General features: G+C 41.8%; 1 protein-coding gene across 5 annotated transcripts in view; it reads right to left on the bottom strand.

The window, feature by feature from the left end:
- Window positions 1–25,252, bottom strand: part of LOC126162316 (uncharacterized) — a 716,875-nt gene that overhangs the window by 654,607 nt on the left and 37,016 nt on the right. For 2 of the 5 annotated variants that reach the window (XR_007535055.1, XR_007535056.1), the window contains 2 exons: window positions 23,835–23,976; window positions 14,868–14,970 (listed from right to left, as the gene is read on the bottom strand). The exons of 1 other annotated variant lie outside the window; for it this stretch is intronic. Coding sequence is in view for 1 of the 4 variants with exons in the window: in XM_049918741.1 (XP_049774698.1) it covers window positions 14,868–14,970; window positions 23,835–23,976; window positions 24,531–24,535 (250 nt within the window). In the remaining 3 variants the exon portion in view is untranslated. Of the gene's footprint in view, window positions 1–14,867; window positions 14,971–23,834; window positions 23,977–24,530; window positions 24,649–25,252 lie in introns of those variants that run through there. 2 more of the 5 variants (XM_049918741.1, XR_007535057.1) reach the window with 2 other exon arrangements.

Genomic DNA, 25,252 nt, shown 5'->3' with positions numbered 1-25,252 from the left:
TTCGATTGCCTGTGACATCGCCATTTTAAACCGATATGCCTGTCAACAGTGTTATGTCCGATAAAAATATATGCTCCAAGCTTTGAGCGATATGAAATTTATTATTTATTAATCTATAAACAATGTCCCAGGATATCAAGATACATGGAATCAAAATATTAAATTAAATACGCAAATAAAAAAAGAAAACTTAGCCCGTCCGCTGTTCGCTGCTTTTCTCTAAAATTGATAAGTGGACAAATATTACAAGAAACAGTATTCTCCTGTTGATTCTAATTTTTGTGAACTCCGCTCAAAATCATATTATAATCGAGGATAATACCACTGTTTGGCCATTACGAATAGTCAGAGCTTAAGGGCAAAAACTAAGTCTGAGTGACTATATTTTTCACGCCAGTTCGTCCGTTTTCAAAAGTAACAAATCCATTTTCAAAAGCTACAAACAGATAAAAGGCTTATTAGGTAGACACAGGTAAACAGGTCACCTACTTTTTTATTTTAATAGTAAAATTTGAACGAAGTGTTCAGTTTTGTCTCCTATTATGGTGTCGCAAGTTTGTTTGTGGCTCATCCCGCTCTTAATCTTTTAAAGCTAATGGGGTACCGTACTTCATTGCTACCGCGCTTGGTAAAATACCTCCAGATTAGGGATGGTACCATTCTTTAATATAACTGATATCCGACGACAACAGCGAGAAACTACCATACAGACCAGATGGGGCAAGCCTCTCTACCATTCAGTAGGCCACGCCGTGGTAGCAGGTACAATATTGTCTCAGCAAAGCTGCGCCAATTCTTACGTCACGTGTTTGTCGTTTTTTTCTGTCGGCATTGTTTTTAAAATATCACTGATCGCTTTTCCCATTCTGTATAATGACTCAATATTTCAAATCAATACAAGTTTTACGAATAAAAATTACTCGTTTTTTTTATACAATGTTGATTTAAAAATCAAACATCTTAGCACTGCTGCTATGGCTAACTGATATATCGGGTTTTCTACCTGGTTATTAATAAAAAAATCTGTTATAACCGAGACCAAACAAATACGAGCAAATACCGGTTATTCAGAACTAAGATGCCAGTATCGGTTTTAACTGGTCGGTTTTTCCTATCTCTTTACTATAATAGCGGCAAAAACGTTCCGATTAATATGAGTCCATAAACGGGCCATTCGCGAAATAATTGCGGGTATGTGTGGTTACGAGCTGTCACTGACTTTGACGTGCAGTACAAATATATCCCTTCTCTGGAAGACTATGGAACTTGCTGATTCATACACACAGTAACAACAACTTCTTGCTATTTCCGTCAGTCAGTGGTTTTAACCACTGAATATGACGGCGGTGATAGTTGTCGCTAGGTGGATAACTATAACCAGAGATTGGAAGTTTAGGTATTGTAAATCATTAAAATATGCAGGAAAAACGCATTAGAAATAGCTTGAGTAGGCAGTAAAAGAAAATATAGAAAAAGTTTACGTTATGCCTGTTAATTTACTAGTCTTCAGTATTCAGACAACCACACAATCGGCATATTTATGTTAATACCGTGTTGTATTATATTTTTAAAATGACTTTAAAGTTTTGAATAAAATGTTAATTGTTTTTGACAGAAAAATGAAAATTTGTCTCGAAAACCTATGCATTACAGTGTCTTATCAGCTTATTGGTTACACACGACAACCAAATACTTCTTAAAATTTTCTGGACTGATGTTGAGCCTCCGGTCAGATAAAACTTTTTTCTTCTGAGAAAATGAGTTGTCAACATCTACAGAAATAACTGAACCAAAGACCGCATCTCGTGGTCGTGCGGTAGCGTTCTCGCTTCCCACGCCCGGGTTCCCGGGTTCGATTCCCGGCGGGGTCAGGGATTTTCTCTGCCTCGTGATGGCTGGGTGTTGTGTGCTGTCCTTAGGTTAGTTAGGTTTAAGTAGTTCTAAGTTCTAGGGGACTTATGACCACAGCAGTTGAGTCCCATAGTGCTCAGAGCCATTTGAACTGAACCAAAGTTGAAAGCACCTACCTACTGAGGGGTTAGTTTCTACTGCAAAAGAACTGTCACCCTGCAGAATTTTTGAAATGTTTTCTAAGTTTGTGAGGATCAGGATTTTTTGAAAAAACCCGTTTGACTCTTTTCTCCAACTAATGGACCCCATTTCCCTGTCACACTCTCCATTCTTCCATTACATCATCCATAGTTCTGACTTCGCCAAAGGCTGCCCAGTTTCTTGAAGCTGGGAGATTACTTGTGGCGTGGCCGAGCGGTTCTAGACGCTACAGACTGCAACCGCGCGACCACTACGGTCGCAGGTTCGAATCCTGCCTCGGGCATGGATGTGTGTGATGTCCTTAGGTTAGTTAGGTATAAGTAGTTCTAAGTTCTAGGGGACTGATGACCTCAGAAGTTATCTCCCATAGTGCTTAGAGCCATTACTTGTGGCACGAAACCGAACTAGGCTGCGGTGATCATGTTAGTTATACCCGGGAGATTTGAAGCGTAGTTAACTGCTGCTGACATCAATATCCACAATCATTATGACAGGGTTTTTCTTGGGGGGGGGGGAGGTATATCTGGGGCAATGTTTTTAAATGTCTGAATCCTTGACAGTGCTTCAGAAAGATGCTCTTAATACTGAAAATCAGTTTGCCGACACAAGCTGTACATAAGGTTCGTACAATCGCACCAAAAAGTACTGGCACACGTGCTTATTTATCGTTGCTAGTTACAAACTCCGCACCTTCCGGTACACAGCACATGTACGTGCTACCTCACATACCAGACATTACAATTGTGCTCACAAAGAAATGCAGCGTTAAGGGCAAACATGTATTTCCTCTGCACACAAAAAGTATTGGCACAGAGCGTGGTTTCTCGGTATATTGCTGGGTATTCAGGCACCGGAACGCCATCTGCTTATACAATAGACACTGAGTGTTGTTGGCGGCCCAGTCGCTAGTATTTTGCTGTATTGCGCTATAGTGGTCAGCATGGAGCCTAAGAAGAAGGAACATTCAGTGGCGTTGCGTGAGAGAGTGGTATTGCTCCATTCACAAGGGAGAAGCTATCGACAAATCGGAGCAGAGCCATCATTCATAAATATAAAGAGACTGTAACAACAGTGAGTAAGTGTCGTCCTGGACGTACAAAAGTGCTTACAACCCGAGAGCGTCGCCGTGTCATGGCACTTGCTCAGAAGGAACCTGCTACAAGTGCAACAACTATTTCTGAGGTTGTTCAGACAACGACCGACAAGACGGTTAGTGTTCAAACTATACGAAATGTGTTGAATTGGGCTGCCATGCATGGAAATTCTCTCAGGAAAGAGCCATACATATCGGAAATTAACCGGCAGAAACGCCTGCAGTTTGCCAGGGACTACATCAGCAAGCCGATGGAGTTTTGGAACACTGTGATATTTAGCTGCGGATCGAAGTTCAATGTGTTCGGATTTGATGCAAGAAAGAAAGTTTGACGCAAGCCGAATACGCACCTCGACATCAAACACATGCTTCCCACAGTCAAACACGGTGGGGGCGGTATCATGGTCTGGGGCTGTATGGCGGCGTCCGGCGTTGGAAATCTAGCTGTAATCCACGGTACAATGGGTCACATGAGATAAATCGACGTGTTGCGAGGTAATTTACACGCTAGTGCACAAACATTGGGCCTTACTGGGGTGTTTCACTTCCAGAAAGACAACGACCCAAAGGATACCGCCATGAAAACCCGGGAGTGGTTACTGTACAATGCCTCCAGTAGGATTCTAACACCACCTCAGAGCCCTGATTTGAACCCATTGAGAACCTGTGGGCTCATCTTGACACACAACTCATAAAAAGGCGTCCGTCCGGTAAAAACGACTTGGAGAAAGTGCTCCTGGAGGAATGGTCGAAAATTACCCCTGATATCAACCGGAATTTAATACAAAGCATTCCTAGGCGTTTATGTGCTATTATAGATGCTAAAGGGATGCACACTAGCTATTAGAAGGTGAACATCAATGAAGAAAACGAACACAGTGTCCGATTCATACGCATGTGCTAATACTTTTTTGAATGCAGAAGAGCTATGTTTATTTTCATAACACTGTATGTTACTTTCGGACAGGTGATTTGGACATATTTGTAACCTATGTAATGTAAGGTGACACGTGTCTGGGTTCTGTTCTCAAATATATGTTTCGTTTAACCTACAACCACTACCAATACTTTTTGATGCGATTGCATGTCTTCTGACAGCCTGTGAAAACCATGTGCTACACAAGTCAAATGAAGCCTTTTTCATGTGTGGTGCAGCATCTCAGATGAAAAGTAACACAATGTCGTTCTGAATTTCTTCAGGCCACAGCAACTGCAATGAACTGGTAAATAACTGTGCGATTGTTGAATTGCTGAAATTTTCCAGACACTGTTGTAAGCAGGAATGGCTTTATTCAGTCACCTTCTCAATGATTTAATGGATTAATAATTTCATTGGTAATAAAACAATCCACAAGATCTTTTATCATCATCACTACTTCATCGTAACATTCACAGAACTGAAAGTACCGAAAACGTTACCCACTGGGCACAGATTCGTCCGTGTTCTTCTCCTAAAACTATTATAAGGTAAGATTCCATATTTTTCATAAAGCGGTTCCGGAATCAACAAAAGCTTTTCGAATGCAAATTGTGATTACCGGCTCAATGTCGCAGTTTCCGTTGGAAGCAAACAAATATTCTTACCAGTGGCCTACGAAAGGGCATTTTTGGGTTTTGTTGTATTAGTATATTGAGAAGTGAAATATTTCTCTTCTTAGTCCACTGTCTGCTCACATATTTTGCACGGGAGTATTTTTAACGTCTGTAGAAAATATGTCAGGTAGCGAAGTATTAATGTAACTTTGCAGTATGCTGCGTGGAGGTTACACTCAACAACCGAGCTAGGTTAATAATTGGCTCCTTTTACCAACCTCCCGACTCAGCAGCATTAGTGGCAGAACAACTGAGAGAAAATTTGGAATACATTTCACATAAATTTTCTCAGCATGTTATAGTCTTAGGTGGAGATTTCAATTTACCAGATATAGACTGGGACACTCAGATGTTTAGGACGGGTGGTAGGGACAGAGCATCGAGTGACATTATACTGAGTGCACTATCCGAAAATTACCTCGAGCAATTAAACAGAGAACCGACTCGTGGAGATAACATCTTGGACCTACTGATAACAAACAGACCCGAACTTTTCGACTCTGTATGTGCAGAACAGGGAATCAGTGATCATAAGGCCGTTGCAGCACCCCTGAATATGGAAGTTAATAGGAATATAAAAAAAAGGGAGGAAGGTTTATCTGTTTAGCAAGAGTAATAGAAGGCAGATTTCAGACTGCCTAACAGATCAAAACGAAAATTTCTGTTCCGACACTTACAATGTTGAGTGTTTATGGAAAAAGTTCAAGGCAATCGTAAAATGCGTTTTAGACAGGTATGTGCCGAGTAAAACTGTGAGGGACGGGAAAAACCCACCATGGTACAACAACAAAGTTAGGAAAATACTGCGAAAGCAAAGAGAGCTTCACTCCAAGTTTAAACGCAGCCAAAACCTCTCAGACAAACAGAAGCTAAACGATGTCAAAGTGAGCGTAAGGAGGACTATGCGTGAAGCGTTCAGTGAATTCGAAAGTAAAATTCTATGTACCGACTTGACAGAAAATCCTAGGAAGTTCTGGTCTTACGTTAAATCAGTAAGTGGCTCGAAACAGCATATCCAGACACTCCGAGATGATGAAGGCATTGAAACAGAGGATGACACGCGTAAAGCTGAAATACTAAACATCTTTTTCCAAAGCTGTTTCACAGAGGAAGACTGCACTGCAGTTCCTTCTCTAAATCCTCGCACAAACGAAAAAATGGCTGACATCGAAATAAGTGTCCAAGGAATAGAAAAGCAACTGGAATCACTCAACAGAGGAAAGTCCACTGGACCTGACGGGATACCAATTCGATTCTACACAGAGTACGCGAAAGAACTTGCCCCCCCCCCCCTTCTAACAGCCGTGTACCGCAAGTCTCTAGAGGAACGGAAGGTTCCAAATGATTGGAAAAGAGCACAGGTAGTCCCAGTCTTCAAGAAGGGTCGTCGAGCAGATGCGCAAAACTATAGACCTATATCTCTGACGTCAATCTGTTGTAGAATTTTAGAACATGTTTTTTGCTCGAGCATCATGTCGTTTTTGGAAACCAAGAATCTACTACGTAGGAATCAACACGGATTCCGGAAATAGCGATCGTGTGAGACCCAACTCGCTTTATTTGTTCATCAGACCCAGAAAATATTAGATACAGGCTCCCAGGTAGATGCTATTTTTCTTGACTTCCGGAAGGCTTTCGATACAGTTCCGCACTGTTGCCTGATAAACAAAGTAAGAGCCTACGGAATATCAGACCAGCTGTGTGGCTGGATTGAAGAGTTTTTAGCAAACAGAACACAGCATGTTGTTATCAATGGAGAGACGTCTACATACGTTAAAGTAACTCTTGCGTGCCACAGGGGAGTGTTATGGGACCATTGCTTTTCACAATATATATAAATGACCTAGTAGATAGTGTCGGAAGTTTCATGCGGCTTTTCGCGGATGATGCTGTAGTATACAGAGAAGTTGCAGCATTAGAAAATTGTAGCGATATGCAGGAATATCTGCAGCGGATAGGCACTTGGTGCAGGGAGTGGCAACTGACCCTTAACATAGACAAATGTAATGTATTGCGAATACATAGAAAGAAGGACCTTTATTGTATGATTATATGATAGCGGAACAAACACTAGTAGCAGTTACTTCTGTAAAATATCTGGGAGTATGCGTGCGGAACGATTTGAAGTGGAATGATCATATAAAATTAATTGTTGGTAAGGCGGGTACCTGGTTGAGAGTCATTGGGAGAGTCCTTGGAAAATGTAGTCCATCAACAAAGAAGGTGGCTTACAAAACACTCGTTCGACCTATACTTGAGTATTGCTCATCAGTGTGGGATCCGTACCAGACCGGGTTGACGGAGGAGATAGAGAAGTTCCAAAGAAGAGCGGCGCGTTTCGTCACAGGGTTATTTGGTAACCGTGATAGCGTTACGGAGATGTTTAACAAACTCAAGTGGCAGACTCTGCAAGAGAGGCGCTCTGCATCGCGGTGGTGTAGCTTGCTCGCCAGGTTTCGAGAGGGTGCGTTTCTGGATGAGGAATCGAATATATTGCTTCCCCCTACTTATACCTCCCGAGGAGATCACGAATGTAAAATTAGAGAGATTAGAGCGCGCACGGAGGCTTTCAGACAGTCGTTCTTCCCGCGAACCACACGCGACTGGAAAAGGAAAGGGAGGTAATGACAGTGGCACGTAAAGTGCCCTCCGCCACACACCGTTGGGTGGCTTGCGGAGTATAAATGTAGATGTAGATGTAGATGTAAAGCAACACTGAATTTCGGTATGTTACTAACTACCTTGTACAACAATGTCGCAACGAAAATTGAAGAATAGAGAAGTTAGAACAATACTGTGTCCATGTTTTAGTTCTGGCATTCTTTGTTGCTTTGTTGCCTCTTTTTACTGTGACACTCATTGTTGTTTTTAATAATAAAGGGATGAATATTAATCAGAATGGGAGTGATTTTCGCAGTTAGGCACGTATATTTTTTAAAAAAAAAAGCATAAAATGCAACACAAAACTGCCGCGTTCGATCACGAACTTGGAACCTTACAGATTTACGTTCAGACTGAAGAAAGACTTAACACATTTAAAAAGGCATTCTGCCAAGACTACGTTCTCTGATTACAATTCTGCTGACAGGGTAAAAACCGAAAGATATTTTTTTTTTGTTCAAGCTATCTACCTGACCGTACGATACTGAATTCGCATCAGCAGACGAGGAAGATGAGCAGAAGGTAAGAAAGGATTACAGTTAACCTGAGCACTAAGTCTCTACATACTCTGTATTTTATCCCTGTTACCTTGAGAATTTCAAAAATTTTATGCCAGCCTACATCATCAAAAGCTATCCCGTAAGTCTAGAAACGCTATAAACGCAAGGTTTACCTTTCCTTAATCTGTCTTCTAAGAGAAGCTGTAGAGCCAGTGTTGCCTTGCGACTTGCTGCATTTCTCGGGAATCCTAACAGATATTCCGCGAGAACGGCGTCTTCCAGTTTTTCCATTCTTCTATAGCTAATTCGTGTCAGTATTCTGCGCGCGTGGTAACTGCGCTGTCTAAGTGCCCCTTGTCACGGTCCGCGCGGCTTCCTCCGTCGGAGGTTCGAATCCTCCCTCGGGCATGGGTGTGTGTGTTGTACTTAGCGTAAGTTAGTTTAAGCTGGACTAAGTAGTGTGTAAGCTTAGGGACCGATGACCTCAGCAGTTCGGTCCCATAAGAACTTTCCACAAATTTCCATATTTCATTATTCTGCAACCATGAATTACGGAACTGATAATTCGGTAATATTCACACCTGTCTTTGGAAATGGGACTATTAACAGGGCGTGCTGGAAAGGAGGAGCCCCGAATTTTGTGTGTGGAAACTCTTAAGCTTTTTGAATAAAACAAACGTTATTAACATTGTACGTCTTTATTCTTCAAGTCTACATACACTGGCGGAAAAATATCTCAACACCTAGGAGATGTGTGACATAAATGAAAATTGTAGGCGAGTTTCTGCACCTGTAATATGACGTCTGTTCAAATTTCGTGCCAGTCGCGTTAGAGTGCCGCTAGTAGCGCCACTATGAGGATGCACATCGGGTTTGCTTTAAATACACGCTGTAACGGTCGGGAGCGTTAGTTACCTTTGAGATTGGACATGGTGAGTTGCTATTAGTCAAGAATGCCTTCGAGGCGACAAAGACGCTATTATGAACACCTCAATGAGCTTGAGCGAGGTCATGTAAAAGGGCTACAAGAAGCTGGATGTTCCGCCTACGATACTGCAGAACTTGCCCCGCTTCTAACAGCCTTGTACCCGCAAGTTTCTAGAGGAACGGAAGGTTACAAATGATTGGAAAAGAGCACAGGTAGTTCCAGTTTTCAAGAAGGGTCGACGAGCAGATGAGCAAAACTATAGGCCTTATATCTCTCACATCGATCTGTTGCAGAATTTTAGAACATGTTTTTTGCTCGCGTATCATGTCATTTCTGTATACCCAGAATCTACTCTGTAGGAATCAACATGGATTCCGGAAACCGCGATCTTGTGAGACCCAACTCGCTTTATTTGTTCATCAGACCCAGAAAATATTAGATACAGGCTCCCAGGTAGATGCCATTTTCCTTGACTTCCGGAAGGCGTTCGCTACAGTTCCGCACTGTCGCCTGATGAACAAAGTAAGAGTCTAAGGAATATCAGACCAACTGTGTGGCTGGATTGAAGAGTTTTTAGCAAACAGAATACAGCATGTTATTCTCAATTGAGAGACGTCTACAGACTTTAAAGTAACCTCTGGCGTGCCACAGGGGAATGTTATGGGACCATTGCTTTTCTCAATATACATAAATGACTTAGTAGATAGTGTCGGAAGTTCCATGCGGCTTTTCGCGGATGATGCTGTAGTATACAGAGAAGTTACAGCGTTAGAAAATTGCAGCGAAATGCAGGACGATCTGCAGCGGTTAGGCACTTGGTGCAGGGAGTGGCAACTGACCCTTAACATAGAGAAATGTAATGTATTTCGAATACACAGAAAGAAGGATCCTTTATTGTATGATTATATGATAGCGGAACAAACACTGGTAGCAGTTACTTCTGTAAAATATCTGGGAGTATGCGTGCGGAACGATTTGAAGTGGAATGATCATATAAAATTAATTGTTGGTAAGGCGGGTGCCAGGTTGAGATTCATTGGGAGAGTCCTTAGAAAATGTAGTCCATCAACAAAGGAGGTGGCTTACAAAACATTCGTTCGACCTGTACTTGAGTATTGCTCATCAGTGTGAGATCCGTACCAGGTCGGGTTGGCGGAGGAGATAGAGAAGATCCAAAGAAGAGCGGCGCGTTTCGTCACAGGGTATTTGGTAAGCGTGATAGCGTTACGGAGATGTTTAGCAAACTCAAGTGGCAGACTCTTCAAGAGAGGCGCTCTGCATCGCGGTGTAGCTATCTGTCCAGGTTTCGAGAGGGTGCGTTTCTGGATGAGGTATCGAATATATTGCTTCCCCCTACTTATACCTGCCGAGATCACGAATGTAAAATTAGAGAGATTCGAGCGCGCACGGGGGCTTTCCGGCAGTCGTTCTTCCCGCGAACCATACGCGACTGCAACAGGAAAGGGAGGTAATGACAGAGGCACGTAAAGTGCCCTCTGCCACACACCGTTGGGTGGTTTGCCAAGTATAAATGTAGATGTAGATGTAGACTTGGCAGGAATGTAGTCGCAGTACATGACTGCTGGCAGCGGTGGTCAGTGAATGTACGGGCTCCGGACGACCACCAGGCGCCACGGAGAGGGCTGACCATCACGTGTTCGGCGTTGGCTCTGGCGCATAGTACTGCATCTACAGCAGCAATTTTTGCAGCCGCTGGCACCACAGTGACACAACGAACTGTTACAAATCGGTTACTTCAAGTACAGCTCGGAGTCAGACGCCCTGCACCGTGCATTCCACTGACCCCAGACCACCGCAATTTGCGACTTCGGTGATGTCAAGCGAGAAATCATCGGTGGGTGGGATGCAGGTATGTTGTGTTTCTTATGAAAGCAGGTTCTGCTTCGATGCCACTGCCTTGGCCCGCTCGATCGCCAGATCTGTCTCCAGTCGCGCACATACAGGACACCATGGGACGACATCCACAAACAGCATTATCCATCGCTGTATTGACCGACCAAGTGCAACAGGCATGGGACTCCATCCCTCAAACCGACATCTAGCACCTGTACAGCACAATGTATGCACGTTCGCATTCCAGCATTCAACATTCTGGTGATGTTACCGGTTATTAATGTACCATTATTTCACATTTGCTATGGCTTACCTCGCCCTTACATTAATCTGTGATCCTGCAATGTTAATCACTTAAATATGTTACCTAGAAAAATGAATTCCTGAAATTTCGTTATTCTACGTTACTTGTTTTTTAGTGTTGAGATTTTTTTCTTTCAGTGTATTTGCAGCCATCTGCCGCTAGGGGAGTCCAAATAGTAGCGTGTAACTTGACGGCGTGTAACGTAACTATGTCTGTGCGTGAGAAACAGTGTGCTGTAATCGAGTTTCGAATTCTAAGAGTTCGCCCACATGTGGAGCACCGTCTCCTTGAACGTGACAATGTCAGACCACACACGAGCGCAGTTGTATCTGCAACACCGCAACGCCTTGCGTTCATTGTCATCGATCATCCTTCACACAATTCATACTTGGCCCCATCCCGGTTTCAGGTGCTTCAAAAGCTTAAAGGGCACTTTCGAGGACTTCACTTCGATAGCGATGATGCAGTGCAATCTGAGGTGAGGCTGTGGCTCAGCCAGACACGTCAAACATTCTACAGTAACGGTATCACCAAACCAGTCTCTTGTTGGGAGAAATGTGTTCGTCGCCAGGGTGACCATGTTGAGAAATAAATATGGAGACATGAAGAATGAAGATGTAGAATGTTAATAACATTTATTTTATTTAAAAAGCTTTAAAAATTTTCACATAAAAAATTCGGAGGCATTACTTTTCACCACTCCCTGGTGCATTCATCTTGAAGTCTGACGGTAATTTGCCTGCCTCATACATCTTGCGCAACAGGTGCAATAATTTTCTCGTGATGAGCTTTCTCAAGGATATCAGTCACTCTGATGCAATATCGTCTACTCCAGGCATTTTGTTTCGGCTCAGGTCTTACCCTGCATACAACTGCGAAAATCTCACCTGTGTTGCCGTTTCCTATATTTCGTTCTGACTATATAGCGATCCTTTGCGAGACGTTCAGAAGAGTCTATAACCGCAGAGAATCTTTCATTCCACTAGGTATCACTACTGCAACAAATTAAAACCTATTTTCTCGATCTGGAGTCGAAAATAGGAGACACCGACATATTAAAACTGTCATGATGTCTGGGCTACACTCATGCTCATATATTAAAGATAATTGCAAAATGTGGTGTCACACAACGCGGCAATACACAAAACTGGCGCTAATAGCATAGGGACATAGGGAACACATACGACACAGATCTGTAAGTCTACAGTATTGGTGATAAGTTGAGAAAACCGTCCCGAAACACATGTGCTATAAAACGCCACTGTTTCCTGCGCATGTACCCCGACAGCAATATGGGATATGATCACCATGCACACGTACACAGGCCGCACAACGAGTTGGCATACTCTGGATTAGGTGGTCGAGAAGCTGCTGGGGTATAGCCTCCCATTCTTGAACCAGTGCCTGTCAGAGCTCCTGAAGTGTCGTAGGGGTTTGAAGACGTGGAGCGATACGTCGACCGAGAGCATCCCAGACGTGCTCGATGGGGTTTAGGTCTGGAGAACAGGCAGGCCACTCCATTCGCCTGATATCTTCTGTTTCCAAGTACTCCTCCTCGATGGCAGCTCTGTGGGGCCATGTGTTATCATCCATCAGGAGGAAGGTGGGACCCACTACACCCCTGAAGAGGCGGATATACTGGTGCAAAATGACGTCCCAATACACCTGACCTGTTACAGTTCCTCTCTCAAAGACATGCAGAGTTGTACGTGCACCAATCATAATCCCACCCCACACCATCAAACCACGACCTCCATACAGGTCCCCTTGAAGGACACTAAGGGGTTGGTATCTGGTTCCTGGTTCACGCCAGATGAAAACCCAGGGAGAATCACTGTTTAGACTATACCTGGACTCGTCCATGAACGTAAACTGGGACCACTGTTCCAATGACCATGTATTGTGTTCTTGACACCAGGCTTTACGGGCTCTCCAGGGGTCAGTGGAATGTACCTTGCTGGTGTCCGGGCGAATAAACCATGTCTGTTCAGTCGTCAGTAGACTGTGTGTCTGGAGACAGCTGTTCCAGTGGTTGTGGTAAGGTCCCGAGCAAGGCTACCTGCAGTACTCCGTGGCCGTCTGCAGGCACTGATGGTGAGATATCGGTCTTCTTGTGGTGTTGTACACTGTGGATGTCCTGTACTGTAGCGCTTGGACACGTTTCCTGTCTGCTGGAATCGTTGCCATAATCTTGAGATCACACTTTGTGGCACGCAGAGGGCCCGTGCTATGACCTGCTGTATTTGACCAGCCTCCAGTCGCCCTAGTATGCTACCCATCATAACGTCATCAATATGTGTTCTCTGAGCCATTTTCAACACACAGTCACCATTAGCACGTCTGAAAACATCTGCACACTTTCTCGCTGCACTGTACTCTGACATGCACCAACATACCTCTCCGCCGGGGTTCGATTCCCGGCGGGGTAAGGGATTTTCTCTCCCTCGTCATGACTGGGTGTTGTGTGATGTCCTTAGGTTAGTTAGGTTTAAGTAGTTCTCAGTTCTAGGGGACTGATGATCATAGATGTTAAGTCCCATAGTGCTCAGAGCAATTTTTGAACACCTCTGCGTATGTGGACTGCTACCAGCGCCACCGTGCGACGATCACATGTCAGATGCACCGCATGGACATACCCTGAGGTGATTTAAACCCGCAAACCGCCCACCAGAGCGTTGTTTCACCATGTATCAGCATTATCCTTAATTTATGAGCATGAGTGTAGTTTACTTGAGATGGTAAGAGATCTCTCCGCGAAAACTAATGGTCGACACAGTATCACCAAATTTCTAGACCATTCTATTTCGAGAAAGAGCTTCAAAGAAGTTATTTAGGCACTCTGTCTTTCATTCGGTGACTAGTTCATCTAAGAGTGATTGAATAATAACCTGGGAATTACAAACTCATTTAAGAACGAACGAATAAAAACCTAGGACTTATAAATTAGTTTAAATAATGCATTTTTGTTTGCCACATTGTTTTACTGAAACATTCACCATTTTCCTCTTACTCTTTACTCAGATGTAACGATTTTACAGCTCTATTTTTATATCTGAAACCAATGATATTGCATTGCGTCCGGAATTTAGCTCACACTGTCTGAATTGATTCATTTGTCTCTTTGTTCGTGCACGTGTACAGCACGCAATTGTTCCTGCGCTTACCTTGCTCTTTATCAGCTCACTGTTTCGAATCCTATTCATCAAACTGAAATTCGCTACAGAGATTACGTTTCACGTAATCAGAGCGCCATACATGACTGCTACTTGCTAATGAACGTCAGCTTCAGGTGATTATCTGTTAGGTTTAATATTACTCGTTCGTTAAAACCTGACACGTGTAGCGCAATACTTGTTACAAATCGATGAGGGAATACTGCTTTCCCCTTATTATCACGAACAAAGCTTCGTTTCTGACTAAATGCGTTTTAGGGTTTGGCAATGTAACATGGATTGTCGATTGTCATCATGCGTAGCACCATAATTCCTCATCAAGAACAAAGTGGACAAATTATATCATATAAATGATCACCTCCAAAGTCTGATTCAAGTTAGTTATCAACTGACAATTAACGTCCGAAGTTGCAACGTTGTTGGTACAGGCAGCCACCACAGTTCTCCGCTATCCACGGTGACATAAAATCTCTCTAAACTCTACTTGACACAATAGTCATATGACATCTGACCTACCTCTCTGACCTGGTTCGAGCCTCATTCACGTGTTTGTGAGTATTAGGGCTGAGTACACGTTTGAGAATACACCGACATGATGCTTCTGAATAGCGAATTTCACGCTAATGGAAGAGCCGCTCGTCATCTTTATCAAGACCGTTCTCCACGACATCCTACGCCATCGCATACTCTTTTTGCCAGAATTACTCACCGGCTTCGAGGAAGAGTACCTTCATCGTCAGCAGGCGTGGCCGTGGCGCTCCTAGAAGACGTCGCACACCAGAACTGGAAGAGGCCGTACTGTTGAAGAGAATCTGTCAACGAGTACACGAGCAATTTTTTTAGCTAGTCGTGAGTCGAACTGTAAAACAAGTGATGTATAAGATGAAACCTGATCAATTATTGTAAAAATGGTCGCGTTACCAACATGTTCCGTTTCCGGACGTGGGTTCCAATTCAGAATATTATTTACTCACTCCCCTCTACAAGTCCTAGACGTTTGTATTGGGATTTTCCGAACACCTTGTCTACAAACTGAGGTGGATCCTTGCCTATAGAATGACACTTATAATGTAACATAGATGTGGCAATCATATAATATAACACAATGTCAAAAATGACATATTACTGACATGTCAAAACTTAAAAAAAGTGTTTCTCATGTATGCATGTCGCACTCACGTCAGGCACGAACGGATCAGTACCTACAGATTCCTTAACCATTTACGCAAGAACATAGACTGAAGAACCAAAGAAACTGGTACATCTGCCTAATATCGTGTAGTACCCCGCGAGCCTGCAGAGGTGCGGCAAAAAGACGTAGCATGGACTCGACTAATGTCTGACGCAGTGCTGGGGGGAACCGACACCATCAATCCTGCGGGGCTGTCCATAAATCCGTAAGAGTACTAGAAGTGCTTAAACTCAGAAGAGTGTTCCTCGAGCCATTCTGTAGGAATTCTAGACTTGTGGGGTGTCGCATTGTCCTGCTGGAATTGCCTGTCTACATATCTTTGTATTTGAATTCGCATGCCTATACCAGTTTATTTGACGCTTCAGTGAAGTGTTAATAATATAGATTCAGCTCAAAATATTCTTCACACATTGCCCAAAGGTAGAACTATGAATCTACTAGAATAAATGGAGATATACGACTTCCTTCAAAGTCAACTGTATCGATTAGACAGAGTTAAGAAACACGGGATTTTTAACTAATTTCCACTCAGTATTATGTGCTAATAATAAAAGGTAGCGGACATGGTGATGCACTCTAGCCCAGTAATAGAATTATCTTTATATCGGGCGCATATCTCATGTCAGACGCTATACTAATGATGTTGTTAGTTATACGGTTTTAAATACCTGTATATGCTTTAGAACGAAAATCAGCTTCCGCCATGCCCAGTACGCTATACTGAAACAGTCTCTTATTAAAACATAAAATATATTAATACACACTGCGGTGACAAAAGTCATGGGATAGCGAAATTCACATATATAGATGGCGGTAGTGTCGCGTACACGAGATATAAGAGGGCGGTGAGTCGGCGGAGCTGTCATTTGTAGTCAGGTGACTCGTGTGAAAAGTTTTGCGACTTGATTATGACCGCACGAGGGGGACTTTGAACGCGGAGTGATAGTGGAGCTACACGCATGGGATATTCAGTTTCAGAAACTGCTAGGGAATTCAATTTTCCGATATCCAAGGTGTCAAGCGTGTGCCGAGAACACCAAATTTCAGGCATTACATTTCACTACGGACAGATTTCACTTAACGACCAAGAGCAGCGGCGTTTGCATAGCGTTGTCTGTGGTAACCGACAAGCAACACTGCGTGAAATAGCCGCAGAAATGGCAGCAGACGACCGGCGTGAGTGCCTTTGTTACAGCACGAGATCGCCTGCAGCGTCTCTCCTGGGTTCGTGTCCATATCCTTTGGACCCTAGACGATTGGAAAATTGTGGCCTCGTCGGATGAATCCTGATTTCAGTTTGTGAGAGCCAATTGTAGGGTTCGAGCGTAGCGCAGACCCCAAGAAATCACGGATCCAAGTTGTCAACTAGACACTGTGGAAGCTGATGGCGGCGCCATAATCGTGAGGGCTGTGTGTACATGGAATGGACTGGGTCCTCTAGTCGACCTGAACAGATAATCACCCATCTGCAGCCATTAAAGGACTCTATACTCCCAAAGAACAACGGAATTTTTATGGATGACAATGCGCCATGTCACAGGGCCACATATGTTAGTGATTTGTTTGAAGAACATTCTGGACAGTTCGAGCGAGTGAGTTGGCCACCCGGATCGCCCGACATGCATCCCATCGAACATTTATGGGACATAATCTAGAGGTCAGCGTGTATAAAATCCTGCACCAGCAACTGTTTCGCAAATATGGACGGCTTTAGAAGCAGCATGGCTCAATAATTCTGCAGACGAAGTACAAAGACTTGTTGATTTCATGCCACTTCGAGTTGCTGCACTATGCCGGGCAAAATGAGGTCCGACACGGTGTTAGGAGTCATCCCATCACTTCTGTCACCTCACTGTACATGACATACAAATTTACACCGACTGTTTTGCATCGTTGTAAAAAGCTATTGAATATATGTCCAAAATATGCTTCACAATTGAACTACATTGGAAAAATTTTATTTGTTGAACACACCGAATACGTGCCTCCCTATGTAACCATTAGCTACTTACAAGACTTGACTTTTCTTAATTGGCTTACGAATACCAACATGCATCAATTTTTAGAATATTTACTGACTCATGTGTATCCCTGTTTTGTGATATGGATCGTGGTATACGATATCATTGTTTTGTAGTGATCCACATGAAAAAGAAGGCGTCTCGTCTGCACTCATATATGTAATTTCTATTTACAATGCTCTTACGTTAACAAAAGTACTGCATCTTAGTAAATCACTGCGAACATTGTACAACTAGTTTTATCAGTGCAACCCAAATAGTCTTTTCTTGCCAAACATTCTGTGAACCAAGGGGTTGCATGATTATATCATATGTGCATTATAGCCTTATAATATAATCCACAATATTAAATTTTCTGTTCAAGCCCAAGAGGCTGCATTTGAGCACATTAAATCAGCTATAGCGAACCCCTCCGGTTCTGAGAGTGCCTGATTTTAATAAAAAATTTATTGTATAAACCGATGCATCTAATGCGGGGATTTCTGCCGCCCTCCTACAGGAGTTCAAGAGTCAAAGGCAGCCATTAGCGCACGCGTCTCATCGAGTAACCAGTGCCGAACTTATATATTCCGTTTACGAATGTGAGGCATTGGCTATCTTGTTCGTGCTGGAGAAGTGTCACTTTTATCTCGAGGATAGAGCATTTCAGCAACAAACCGACAATCAAGCATTAAGTCGGGTGCTAGCCAGGCCGTGTAAAACCAGCCATATCGCCAGGTGAACAGTAGCATTTCAGCATTTTAATTCAAGGTTAAACACATTAAGGGGACTGAGAATGTGCTCGCGGACGTTCTCAGCCGTATGTTCACTGAACATCCATCTATTGAACGCGCCCAAGAAATGGAGGAAGGCAATTTTAGTTGTCTTGTGTTAGGTCGTATTCCTCATTTGTTTAGTAACGCTGCCAACAGTTAGGATCAGGACCCCACTTGGGGACCGATTAAGGAACAGCTATTGGCAAGGGAACCTTTGGATGGATACGTCATCAGGAAAGGCATTCTGTGTAAAACGGCGGGACGTGCCAAGGAGTTGAAGATTTGTCTTCCAGTCATCATGGTTCGCTCCATTTTCCACTACTTTCACAATTCGTTGATAGGCGGGCATTTAGGAACCTATAAGACCGTGCAGAAAATTAAGGAGTAATTGTCTTGGCCGTCAATGGACAAAGACGTTAGAGATATGGTTTCTTGGTGTCGGTTGTGTCATGTGGCCAAGACTACGATTGTTCTTCAACAGGGCTTCTTGAGTTCTGAGCGCGAATCCTGCCCCATGGATGAACTCTATATCGATTATGAGGGGCCCTTACCTGCCACCAAAAGAGGCCATTGGTGCGTATTGGTTATTATTGACGCGATTTTGAGGTTTACCTGGCTTCTTCCAACTAGTAACGTGACTGCTGCTACTAATATTGCGAATTTAACTAATATATTTATTGTTTTTGGACCCCCTAAGTAAATCGTTAGTGAGAATGCGCCGGCCATACTTTCCGCTCCCTGCACGGCTTTCTATTTTGAAAGTGGTAGGAAGCACGTTACTACCAGTCCGTATTACCCGCAGGGCACTTTCGCAGAGAGGGTAAATAATAATCTCAAATCAGCACTTATTATATTCCATCAGAAGACGCCCAGTAAGTGGGAATTTAATCTCCCTTGGCTTAGTTTTGCCTTCAATACCACCAGACATGAGGTTTTGACAGCTACACTAGTTTCCTTGATCTCTGCTTATCCTGTTAATTCCCCCCTTTCGAACTTATGGGGAATTCAAGAACTAATCCCTGCAGATATTACCCCTCAGATCGTCAAAGAAAACTGGAATCGGACCAGGCGCAATATTCTCAGGGCGCACACCAAACAAGCTGACCGTTACCACCATAATCAGCGAGTCTTTAGGGGTAAACCAGGAGATCAGGTGTATGTTCCTAATTTTCCTGGGAGGGAGGTGCGTGTTGGAAACATTGGTAAGTTCACTCCCCGTTTCCTGGGTCCCTGTACTATAATGTGTATTTTAGGCCCAGTTAATCTTCTGGTTAAGGGCAACCAAACTGGTAAGCAATACCAGGTCCATCTTAATCAAATTAAGTTTGGTTAGGCCACTTGTTTTGTTACCCCCGGGTTGGTGTTTTGGGGGGGGGGGCGGGGGGAGGTTGAGCCATGTTGCGGGTTGCATTCGTGCCGTTGGTAGGTTGGCATCGTGTAATAGGGATAGTGGCATCTCGTTTTCTTTTTGTGTTTACTGGCACCGCTACATTTGCTAGCGTTGCCTGTCCGTGAGTGGCTGGAAGGACATCAAGTGTTTTCCGGGTCAAAGTGTGTCGGGAAGTTCGGTTGGGACAGAGCAAGAGTGAGGTCCAGCAGTCCAAGGACATGCCCGGATTGCTGGCTGCATGCAGGCACTGCCAGATTGAGGGGCTATAGTTGCGACTACCACAACCTTGTTGTCCACCAGACCCAGAACGTTTGAGCTGAGTGAACATTAACCCAGTAGTGAAACCTCCACTATTTTCATATCAGCTGCTTTTTCACTCGTTGCTTCCCGCAGGGTCGCTGAGATGAAGAGCAATGAGTGGAGTGTTAGGAGTTAGCTAAATTAGTTAGCCGACCTCCACTTCATATTATAATCATTGAATTCCTTGTGTTTATTGGTGAAGCTCAACCAGCAGTATTTTTCTGCCTAGTGGCTGCTAGCGGTCTAGTTAACTGGCCTGGAGATTAGTGTATTTTTGCGGCAGGGTATCTTTCCTCACCTTGCCGCTTCTGTCCAGTAAGGTGTGTAGTTCAACAGCCTCCTTGATTGTGGTTCGGATATGTTGTTTCTTTTGGACAACGTTGGTCGTTGAGGTTCCTTCTCCTACTGGATGTTCTAAACACCAGATTCAGAAGACACAGTACTCTCCACCGGTTCCACCTTGCTGGGTTATTCCATCGTTGTATTGGTTATCAGAGGTTAGGTAGATTTTGCAGGAGTGTTGGTCTGCATTTAAATTGCCACTAGTTTGAGTTACAATTCGGCTAAGTGAATACAGCTCTTAGCTGCCGGTCTCATCGGTTACAAAGTTGAGTGACTTTCCCAGGCTGATCCTTGGAGCATTACCTGAGGCCCACTTCTCTCTCGGTTTGATCAGACTGTGATGATTTTTTAAAAATATTTTAATTTTGAGTTATTACTATTGGGAACTTCAGCTGACAAGTACTTTGAATTTCTTGTCAATAAAGCCTTCAGAATTTTTAATTGTCTCTTAATAGTGAAATTTTTATGATTGCCGTTTTTTTAAATATTTTAGTATCTCTTGGAGAAGTTTAACTGTTGTTTAGAATTTGCTATCCAGGCCTTCAGCCATCAAGTTGTTTTTGAGTTTTTACTATTGGGGCCTCCAGCCGGCAAATAATTTGAATTTCTGGTCAATAACGACTTCAGCTATGAATGCAATTGGTCTAAATAATTTTTAATGGGACATTGGCTCTTAATAGTAAAATTTGGATGATTCCCTTTTTTAAAAAAGTATATTAGTATCTCTTGGAGAGTTTAACTGTTCTTAAGTATTTGCTATCCGAGCCTTCAGTTGTCAAGTTGTTTTTTTGTTGTTATTACTATTGGGGCCTCCAGCAGTCAAATAATTTGTTTTTCTGGTCAATGAGGCCTTCAGCCAAGAGTGCAACTTGCTTAAGAATTTTCATTGTGTCTTAACAGTCAAATTTGATGATTGTTTCTCACTGTCCACTATATTTGCAATTGGTTCCAAGTAAACTGAGCAATTAATGGTTACTGAGAAAGGCCCACTCCACACTGAATCCTGCCCTTCCCTAAGTCAAATGTATCAATTACTTTGAGTTTCTTCAGAGATTCCAAGATTTACTCAATTGAAACATTATACGTGCAGCCATGTAGCCTTCTATAAGCTGCAATTAATCCTTCTAAAGCATCAGCATGTAAGTCTGCTGTAAGAATGTAGGGCCTGTTGTACAAGTTGAAATATGTTTGCATAATTGAACTGTTGTTGCTAGTTTGTGAGAAAAAGTAGTATATGTTTAATTGGTTAGTTATCCATGAGTATGCAATTGCTGCCAGATATCAACATTTGTTTTCAAATTTTCACGAAACAGAACTTTAAGTCAGTGGGTCCAGTGGATGGACCAAAATTATCATCTGATGTTTATTAGCATTTCATCGGATGCTGCACATTAGAAACTGTCCACCATTTAATGATTAATTTTAAAAACTGAATAGTGTCATCAGAATTCTCAATCCTCTGACTTTTCAAAATTTCTAGTGCAGTCTCATTTTTAGAATCAGAAGCATTGAGAGAGAGAGAACCCATTCTGTCTTTCAATAGAAGTTGGATATACTGCCTTTCTCACTAGCTTTGTGGCAAGTTTCAACAGCTTTTTTCTCAGAATGAAGGTTCCTCAAATCTGAAAATTTTGCTTCACTGGAATTGTATTCACATGAAGCATTCCTTTCATCACTGTGTAGAAAGACATTAATGAAAGCAAATATATCCTCAGTATTTTCCATGATGAATTATTCATTTTTTTCCATTCACCCACTTATTTTTGATACACTTAAGCAAGTTGACACTGTCAAACAGAATAATGAGAGATTTGGGTGGAATATTTCTATATGTAATACATGGCAGTAAAGTGCCACCACTCATAAGCTGAGACATTTTGCTGTTAGTGCTGTGGATATCTGTTACCAGATGTATTGCTTTATATCCAAGCTCTTCTGTATGTATGTGACTATGTGAATTGTCATGTTCAGTAGTGTATCAGAATTAACATTTATTACAGGAAAGGGAGTTGTTACTTACTTATAATCAGAATGTATACATCATGCCAAGAAAACCTGCAGTGACCTGGTCTTGTAGTATATGATGTATACTCAGAAACATTAAGTATCTTTCCTGCCTTATAAGGGAATTCTGAGTTAACATAAACTTCATTTAGCATCACTGAAATTACAAAAACATAAATAGCTTATCTTATTTTTTGTTCTCTAAAAAGCTATCTGTGTTGCACAAATACAAGATTTACTTTTTTTCTCAGAATGATGGTTCCTCAAATCTGAAAATTTTGCTTCACTGGAATTGAATTCACATGAAGCATTCCTTTCATCACTGTGTACAAAGACATTAATGAAAGCAAATATATCCTCAGTATTTTCCATGATGAATTATTCATTTTTTTCCATTCACCCACTTATTTTTGATACACTTAAGCAAGTTGACACTGTCAAACAGAATAATGAGAGATTTGGGTGGAGTATTTCTATATGTAATACATGGCAGTAAAGTGCCACCACACATAAGCTGAGACATTTTGATGTTAGTGCTGTGGATATCTGTTACCAGATGTATTGCTTTTTTTATCCAATCTCATCTGTATGTATGTGACATCTGTAATATGTGAATTGTCATTTTCAGTAGTGTATCAGAATTAAGATTTATTACAGGAAAGGGAGTTATTACTTACTTATAATCAGAATGTATACATCATGCCAAGAAAACCTGCAGTGACCTGGTCTTGTAGTATATGAGGTATACTCAGAAACATTAAGTATCTTTCCTGCCTTATAAGGGAATTTTGAGTTAACATAAACTTCATTTAGCATCACTGAAATTACAAAAAAAATAAATAGCCTATCTTATTTTTTGTTCTCTATAAAGCTATCTGTGTTGCACAAATACAAGATTTACTTTTTTTCTCAGAATGATGGTTCCTCAAATCTGAAAATTTTGCTTCACTGGAATTGAATTCACATGAAGCATTCCTTTCATCACTGTGTACAAAGACATTAATGAAAGCAAATATATCCTCAGAATTTGCCATGATGAATTATTCATTTTTTTCCATTCACCCACTTATTTTTGATACACTTAAGCAAGTTGACACTGTCAAACAGAATAATGAGAGATTTGGGTGGAATATTTCTATATGTAATACATGGCAGTAAAGTGCCACCACTCATAAGCTGAGACATTTTGCTGTTAGTGCTGTGGATATCTGTTACCAGATGTATTGCTTTATATCCAAGCTCTTCTGTATGTATGTGACTATGTGAATTGTCATGTTCAGTAGTGTATCAGAATTAACATTTATTACAGGAAAGGGAGTTGTTACTTACTTATAATCAGAATGTATACATCATGCCAAGAAAACCTGCAGTGGCCTGGTCTTGTAGTATATGAGGTATACTCAGAAACATCAAGTATCTTTCCTGCCTTATAAGGGAATTTTGAGTTAACATAAACTTCATTTAGCATCACTGAAATTACAAAAAAATAAATAGCCTATCTTATTGTTTGTTCTCTATAAAGCTATCTGTGTTGCACAAATACAAGATTTACTTGAACCCATTTTTCATAGAATCTGCCTTAAATAGGCTGGATGAGATAATGTTAACACGTATGTTTTTCTTGAGTTAAGATAGGCAGCAGTAAATGAAAAGCAAGTGGTTGATGACTCACCAGATTGTCGAATTTTGTCCTTTTGTCACATTGAATTTCTCTTGATCCCATGAGTGTAATCTCCATTTCAACGGTTCTGTAGGCAAACACACTTTTTTGTGAAACAATTTTTCTTCCAAGGAACTTGATATCTTGAAGCACACTGAAACCAACGTCACATCACTGTCTGAATAATCTTTTAATTTAATAAAAGAAATGTAGTCGTCTTTTACTAAAAGTTGAAATGTATAAACATTCCTTTTCTGCATTTCGCTTTCAAAATATTTAAAGTCAGATATATTGTCAGTTTCGCACCAGTTACTGAAACCACATTCATCACGTTCCAGTCGCTGTTGAACACTTTCTTCAGTATTCTTCCTTTCCTTATGAACTAGTGCCGTGTGATTAGAAGGTTTATTTTATCCTTTTTTTGCAGCTTCTAACGGGACTGTATAGGTTACAATACATTGGAGGTATGAATTGAAGAACGCCTTCAGTCGCAACTTTACGTGTTTTATTAAATACACGATGCATTTCGGACCCTGTCGGTCCATCATCCGCTGTAATTTGCCTTAATACATGTTTTATTTCTTCTCTTAAATGAGGTGAAATGCATATTCCTGTCACGAAAATGTTTACTGCTAGGTTACGAATTTCGTAAGTCGAACGCGGAAAATATGTGCTAAATAGTGGAGAAGATGAACACTGTAAACTTACCACATAATCCAGGGAAAGCGTTTTTAACGTTTTAGCACCGGTAAACATTCTTTCGTCCATCGTTTTCGTATATGTCACTTCATTCAAGAGGTGCATTTGCAGACACGTGTATGTAAACACTTCACAGATGTTTTTGTACATGATGCAGCCAAAGATGAATTTATTCGTGTGCTAAAGATATAACTATTAAACAATTCACATACACAGGAAATAACTTTAGAATAGGACTTTAAAATTACTGAAATAACTATGGCTTACGAAATCTGTTTGTTCATTTAACTTAGATTCTGGTTTTTTTGATTTTGTGGAGGTATATCTCCAGTTGTTCTAACAGATTTAGTGTCTTACCATTTGCTTCGTTATGTAGTACTACCAAATGGTTTTCTAGAGTGTTGATGACATGTTTTGTTTCCAACATACGTTGTGCAGCGACTGATTTTTCGAAATGGTTGCGCCTGAAGTCATTTACGTGTTCCAGAAAACGGGTCTTTAAGTTTCTGCTTGTTTTCCCTACTTAATAGGCAGGACAACTGGGGCATGATACTTTGTACAGTCCGCTGTTGTTGTATGCTTGCGTATTTGATTTTACGTTATGGCCGAGTAAGTTTCCTAATTTATTATTAGTTGAGAATACAATTGTTACATTTGTTTTTCTGAAAAGGTTAGTGATTTTTTGTGGTATGGGGCTCACATATGGGATACTGGCGAATATTTTCTTTTCT

Source organism: Schistocerca cancellata, chromosome 2 (assembly GCF_023864275.1).
Source record: "Schistocerca cancellata isolate TAMUIC-IGC-003103 chromosome 2, iqSchCanc2.1, whole genome shotgun sequence".
NCBI classification, from domain to species: domain Eukaryota; kingdom Metazoa; phylum Arthropoda; class Insecta; order Orthoptera; family Acrididae; genus Schistocerca; species Schistocerca cancellata.
The sequence above is the reverse complement of the archived record's forward strand: the minus strand, read 5'-3'. Positions and strand labels throughout refer to the sequence as shown.